General features: G+C 37.7%; 1 protein-coding gene across 1 annotated transcript; it reads left to right on the top strand.

The window, feature by feature from the left end:
- The first annotated feature begins 2,164 nt into the window (after positions 1–2,164).
- LOC104946033 (E3 ubiquitin-protein ligase TRIM39-like) lies at positions 2,165–5,259 on the top strand. The gene is given in 3 exon segments (XM_010771773.1): positions 2,165–2,356; positions 2,915–3,078; positions 3,080–5,259. Coding segments are annotated over 2 exon segments (1,641 nt in total). The 5' UTR covers positions 2,165–2,356; positions 2,915–2,916; the 3' UTR covers positions 4,559–5,259.
- Positions 5,260–7,403: the final 2,144 nt, after the last annotated feature.

Raw genomic sequence — 7,403 nt, 5'->3', positions numbered from 1 at the left:
GGAAGTGAGCATTTGTTCACTATAGAGTGACTATAGTCGGGATGAACAAAAAGACGGCGATGTTATAGGTATGACGATCACCTTGTTGTGCAAGAGTGCAGGGTTGGGCAGTGCGTCCAACTGCAGACAGTCCCGGAGGGGCAGTGAAATAATGCCTGTCCTGGGAACTCTCCAGTCAAAAAGTTGCCCGTCCCGCAGGGTGAACTGAACGGGTATCTCGAGGGACTTGCAATCTGTTACCCTAGCGCCCGGTTTTACGAGAGGCCGTCTGTCTAGGTAAAGTGTCGCGCAATAGTTGGAAAGAAATGAGTTATACGTTGAGTGTGAATAACAAAAGAAGAAGTAAACTTAACTGTATTACATTGAAACAACGGCAGTCAAGTATGCCCGCTACTCATTCCTGGTCTATGACTTTAGACATACAAAAGTAACAAGAAAGAGATTTAGTAAGACTTATGATGAGAAATATGATTACTTTTATTGGCGTTGACATGAGTTTATGTATTGGCAGAGGTGTAAACTACTCTTTACAATGAGGTAACTAACTACAGAGTTTAGTATTATACAAGTATTAATGCCAACAACTAATACAAGGAAAAATTAGGTTTGATTTAAAGATATTTTTAAGGATATTACTGTTAGACCTACCATTTGCTTCCTATAAAACGCTGAATCAACATGATGTCCTACATTTGTTGGCATTGTGTCAACACTTATGTGTGTTTGTTGTGTCTGGTAGAAACAATGGGTGAAATGTGATGAGGGTCACATGACTTGGGGCTGAGAAGCAGTGTCAGACTCGCAGTAAAAAATCCACTGGACGTTTTGGTTGCTCTTTCAACATTTATTTTCCAGCAAAAACAAAACAAAATACGAAAACAATATTTAACGTAAACTTAAACAGATCCTAATAATCCGTCTTTTTGGCAAACATAAGGCTGCGTCTGTGTGACAATTACGGTATTGCTGCTGCCTGCTGCCCTCCCTTCACACACCGCACCTCCAACTTAATGCTTTAGCCCCGCCCCCTTCACCTGAGCAAAGCGCACCTCTCACTGAAACAGAAGAATGTATTAATACAGGTTCCAAATAAATCAAAACAAAATAAACTTAAATGCGGCTCCTACACATAAATTAAACCCTCCTTTTGTTGTACTTTGAAAAAATGCCTTTTCAAATGGTTTCCCTCCCAGCACATTTTTATAATCATTGAACTCAACAAGAACTCAATGTGAAATGGATTAAATATGTTGTCTTTCATCCAAGATAACAATCTTCACGTGCACAATTTTTAAATTAAAAAAAATATACTAATTTCAAGGTCACTGGTCTTTGTTGTTTGTCTGAGTAATGTGTTCAGTGTTATTTATATGACAGGAAACAAGTCTTAAAAACACAATAGGAAAACTTGATGGGTTTCTGTATGTCAAGGATCAAAACCAATCTATAAATCTGGCAAGATTTTAAAAAACATGGCAAATAGCCTTTTATTTTATTTTATATTTCAGTGGTTCAAAACTCAATATATGTTAATGTAAACAGGATTACATTTGAGCTGATTTTAGAATCTAAACAACCATAATTGATGTTTTATTTGTCACTCAAAGTTAAGCATGAAAAATCTCCTCACATTTTCATAAGGCCTTTCAAGCCAGATTTAAAAATAGTCAAAAAATGGTATTGCAAAAATAGGACTGTGGTATTTAATGCAAGTTCAACAGGATAATACCATATAGACCTCAGCACTAAGTTCATTGTGTTTTTGCTTTTTGTACTACATTGCAGTAACACACTTCCACCACTTCCTGGTGTTATGGTTTAGTGTCCACTTGATGGAGCACAACACAAAGGAGAGATAATCATGGAGTCCCTGTACTGCAAACCAAATACTGATATATGTGGAGACACAGTTTGTTACACATGTACAGGATAAACTCTCATTTTGACCAAGGACAAATGGGTTTTTCCAATGGTGGTCAATGTAATAGTTAAACTATGACCATGCTACCTGCATATGTCTTTGTCCAGATATTTTAGTTTAAACTGCTTTTGACACACCTCACCCCTCCCATCTGTAAAGCACCACCTTTGCTCCCTAACTATCAGAGAAAACCTGGTATTTCTCAATACCCATGCAGATCAGAGGAAGGGAACAAACCAGCAGACAGTGAGAGGAGGAGCTACAGTGGAAAGAGGAGAGCTTATACGTCACACTCAGGAAACGAATGTTGCGTTAGTCAGAGAGGCAGCCACACTGCAGTCGAGACTAGCCTCTGTTTCTGTCTAAAGAAAATACAAACTGATTTAATCAGATCTTGCTGAACAACACAGCAGAGTCTCTGTCAAACACTGGTGAGTACAGCTGATTATATTTACACTGTCAACAAACAGGATTAACACAAACGTCCAACTTGTTTTTCTCTAACAACATAACCATATAGCCTATATGATATAGAGTCCACGTTAAACAGCTTAAACAGTCTCTTTGTATCAGCTCTTAGTGCTTTAGTGACTTGTAACTGAATCTCTGTGGTGAGGAGTTTCACTTTCCTGCTATTATGCTGATCACTTCCTACATAATGCTTTCACCCATTTCCTCTAGCTCTTTCCAAATAAAAATATTTCCATTAGAGAAACAGTTGAAGTCTTTTGATGTGAAGCAGCTAGAGGAAATTCATAATAATGGTCACACAGTAAGAAGAGCAGTGTCATTTTTCAATAGAAAAATTATTGACAAAACCTATATTTTCATTGCTTTTAGCCAGAGTTGCATGCTTAACCCTGTCAGAGTTAAATGGTCACGGTTGCTCATGAGTCATGGCTTGTTACAAGTTATCAAACTTCTTTCTTTAAAACTATATATAATATGGATTGATGTTTCAAATGCTTTTTCTTTTCGTTCACATGTGTGTAGATATGGCTGCTGCAAACTACCTGCCATCTGAAGATCAGTTTCTGTGCTCCATCTGTCTGGATTTGTTCACTGATCCAGTCACCATACCATGTGGACACAACTTCTGTAAAGACTGCATCACTGAACACTGGGATAGATGTGACAGGTGCCAGTGTCCCATGTGTAAAAGAAGAGTTCTACACAAGACCAGAGCTACACGTTAACACTTTCATCTCTGAGATGGTAGCTCAGTTCAGACAGTCGGCTCAACAGAAAGCCAGCAGCAGCAGCTCAGAGCAACAAGTCTTCAAACCAGGAGAAGTTCCCTGTGACGTCTGCACTGAAACCAAACTGAAGGCCCTGAAGTCCTGCCTGGTGTGTCTGACCTCCTACTGTGAGACTCACCTGGAGCCTCATCTGACAAAGTCAAGCCTGAAAAGACATCAGCTGATCGACCCTGTGGAGAACCTGGAAGACAGGATGTGTCTGAAGCACGATAAACCTCTGGAGCTGTTCTGTAAGACCGACCAGACATGTGTCTGTATGCTCTGCACTGTTTTAGACCACAAGATGCATGATGTGGTTCCTCTCAAAGAAGGATATGAAAGAAAGAAGGCCGAGTTGGGGAAGACAGAGGTTGAAACTCAGCAGATGATCCAGAAGAGACAACTGAAGATTGAGGAGATCAAACACTCAGTGGACCTCAGTGAGAAAGATGCAGACAGAGAGATAGCAGAAGGAGTTCAGGTCTTCACTGCTCTGAAGGCGTCTGTTGAGAGAGGCCAGGCCAATCTCATCAACACGATCAAAGAGAAGCAGAAAACAACTGAAAAAAAGGCTGAAGCTTTAATCAAAGAGTTAGAACAGGAAATCTCTGAGCTGAAGAAGAGAAGCTCTGAGGTGGAGCAGGTCACACACTCTGAAGACCACCTGCATTTTCTACAAAGTGTCAAGTCCCTAAACATTCAACACCGACCACCCTCCAAGGACTTGAGAAAATTCAGCTTCACCCCAGCGGTATATGAGGGGACGGTGGTAAAGGCTGTGGCTCAGGTGGAGGAGACACTCGGTAAAGAGATGAAGAAGCTGCTTGAAGCTAAACTGAAGAGGGTCCAGAAATATGCAGTGGATGTGACTCTTGATCCGCGTACAGCACATCCCTGTCTCATCCTGTCTGATGATAAAAAAAGAGTTCAATATAGTGATGTCGAAAAGAATCTCCCAAACAACCGAGAGAGATTTTCTGATTGTGATTGTGTTTTAGGAAAGCAGAGTTTCTCTTCAGGCAGATTTTACTTTGAGGTTCAAGTTAAAGGAAAGACTGAATGGTATATAGGAGTGGCCAGAGAGTCGATCAACAGGAAGGGAGATATCAGACTGAGCCCAGAATATGGTTACTGTACTATATCTTTGAGAAACGGAAATAAGTACAAAGCTCTTGATGCTCCGTCAGCCAATCTCTCTCTGAAGTCTCAGCCTCAGAAGGTGGGGGTGTTTGTGGATTATGAGGAGGGTCTGGTCTCCTTTTATGACGTAGATGCTGCAGCTCTGATCTACTCCTTTACTGGCTGCTCCTTCACTGAGAAACTCTACCCATACTTCTGTCCTGGACTTACATACTGCCGTAAAAACACTGCACCTCTGATCATCTCGCCTGTCAACTAATCACTCATCTCATTTCATGTGTTGATTTAGTCAGAACTGCATAGTTTCCATTTTATTTTCTACATGATAAGTTTACTGTGGTGATTGATTTACTTTTCATTCTTTATGTATCATTACATACAACACATTATTGGAAGCATTCATTTACTCAATAATTATCTCATCAACACGTATTCTAACACATATGGAGAATATATGTATTAAAGTTTTTATAAAGCCACAGGTAATTACTTTAACTTCAAGAAGGAGCCATTGTTTCCAAAGACACCACATGTGTCAAGCTGAAGGTTTAATCAATAAGCTAAATAAATGTTTAACAGTGTGTCATAAAGGTTAATTTAAAGAGAAAATCCTATCACATGCCTGTACATAATACAATATGTGTAATAGTATAAGTAAATGAAGCTAAATAGTATGACATAAAATAAATAAAAATGTTTAATAACTGTTTACTTGTATATTTACATGCCAGGTTTTATATTGATTACTGGTAAAATGGCTTATGAATCAAAAACATCTGTAAGTATGTGATTGTGAGTCAAAAACATTAAAATAAACTGCATGTTGAACACAATGTCTGAAGTTTTAACTCATGCATACACGAAACCCTCATTTTCTTGTACTTTGAAAAAATGCCTTTTCAAATGATTTCTCTCCCAGCACATTTTATAATCACTGAGCTAAACAAGAAACTCAACAAGAATTCAATGTGAAACGGATTAAATATTTTGTCTTTCATCCAAGATAACAATCTTCACAAGCACAATTTTAAATAAAAAATACAAATATACTAATTTCAAGGTCACTGGTCTTTGTTGTTTGTGTGAGTAATGTGTTCAGTGTTATTTCAGATGACAGGAAACAAGTCTTAAAAACACAATAGGAAAACTTGATATCTTTCCGTATGTCAAGGATCAAAACAAATCTATAAATCAGGCAAGATTTAAAAAAACATGGCAAATAGCCTTTTATTTTATTTTATATTTCAGTGGTTCAAATCTCAGTATACAGTATATATATTTTAAGGTAAACAGGATTACATGTTAGCTGATTTTAGATTCTAAACAACAATAACTGCTGTTTTATGTGTTGTTCGAAGTTATGCATGAAACATCTCCTCACATTTTCAAAAGGCCTTTCAAGTCAGATTTAAAAAGAGTCAATAAATGGTATTGCAAAAATAGTACTGTGGTATTTAATGCAAATTTAACAGGATAATACCTTATAGACCTCAGCACTGAGTTCATTGTGTTTTTGTTGCTGTTGTTGTACTACACTATAATGACACACTTCCACCACTTCCTGGTGTTATGGCACAGAGTGTCCACTGGATGGAGCACAACACAAAGGAAAGATAAATGGAGTCACTGTACTGTAAACCAAACACTGATGAGGAGACAGAGTTTGTGTTAAACATGTACAGGATAACCTCTCAGGTTGACCAAGGACAAATGGGTTTTTTCAATGGTGGTCGATGTAATAGTTCAACTATGACCATGCTACCTGCATATGTCTTTGTCAAGAGATTTTAGTTGGTGGCAAAAAATAAGCCTGATGTTACAACAGTTTACATTTTTCTAACAACCCTAAAAATGCTTAAAGGCATCCATCAATGATCCTAATTAACCAGGAAGATTTTTTGAGCTAAGGGTAGCAAGTGATATGAAGTATTCTTACACTTCTGCTTCTCATAGAGTGCCTACAGAGCTCAGTGATTCGCTTTAACAAAATAAACTCATCTATAGGTACAGTAACATCTTCAACTCTAAAGGTTGAGAATCTAAATCCCTCTAAAAAGAGGTAAGAGGTAGTAGTTGAGAGGAATAAGACACATTGGTTTCTCTCAAAAGGAACCTAAAACTAACTGAGTTCATCAGGTTGGTAACACTTTATATTAAGGTACACAAATTCACCGTCAATTAGTTGTTAATTAACATGCATATTGCAGTATATTGGCTCTTTATTAGTCATTACATAACACTTATTAATTCCTTATTCTACATGACCGTAATCTACAAGTAATAGGTCATTAGTTGAGAGTTTTTCCTCAATAGAGTGCCACAGTGACGTGTCCTAAAACACGGAAGTACGTTTCTTCCGGTTCCCTCGGAAAAAAAACAATGCAATTTCTCCATAGGATTTTGGAAAATAGCTCGAAATAAGGTCTGTGGTTGATACACATTTAAGAGACGGATCACGTTTTGTTCAGTCGGATAATCTCCACATGTCTACCCTACTTTTATAATTTTCTAATCATAAATCTATTGATCATAATTAAATCTATCGATTAGATTTATGATTCGAAAATTATAAAAAAGGTTAGTAAGTGCCTTTTTAACTTTTTTTATAGTTTCACTCCGTTTGAATGTCAGATAAGTCAATAAAGGAGCATGGCTGCTCATTCCCTGGCTCTCAAAAGAGTTTGGCTGGCTGTTTAATCTATGTTCACACTGAGACAGTACAACACATAGGGAGAACAGTACACCTATTGTGTAAGTACATACACGCAGGTCACACAGTATGATCACAAATACATAAACTCTGTTAAAAATCAGTTTTTGTTAAAAAGTACAGGCTGCATATGTGTTCTCAGCCTTGGAGAAACTTGACATGTTTTGGGATGTGTCTGAACCTCTCTTTAGTTGTTCATTAATAAAACAGATATTTCAACGTGAGCCTACTTTGTTCATGTACTGTTGAGGTTAATTTCAGTAGTTGTGTGCTATCATGCATTTACAAAGTGTGAAAAGGAGGCAACTTTAGAATAGGGAACCTGTTCAGCTCAATAAGAGTCAAATTACTAGCTTATTGGTTATGAACAAGACAAGGGAACATAGAAATACCT

This window comes from Notothenia coriiceps, unplaced genomic scaffold, assembly GCF_000735185.1.
Source record: "Notothenia coriiceps isolate Sejong01 unplaced genomic scaffold, NC01 NC01_scaffold00010548, whole genome shotgun sequence".
Taxonomy (NCBI): Eukaryota; Metazoa; Chordata; class Actinopteri; order Perciformes; family Nototheniidae; genus Notothenia; species Notothenia coriiceps.
This window is presented reverse-complemented; position numbering and strand designations above follow the sequence as displayed.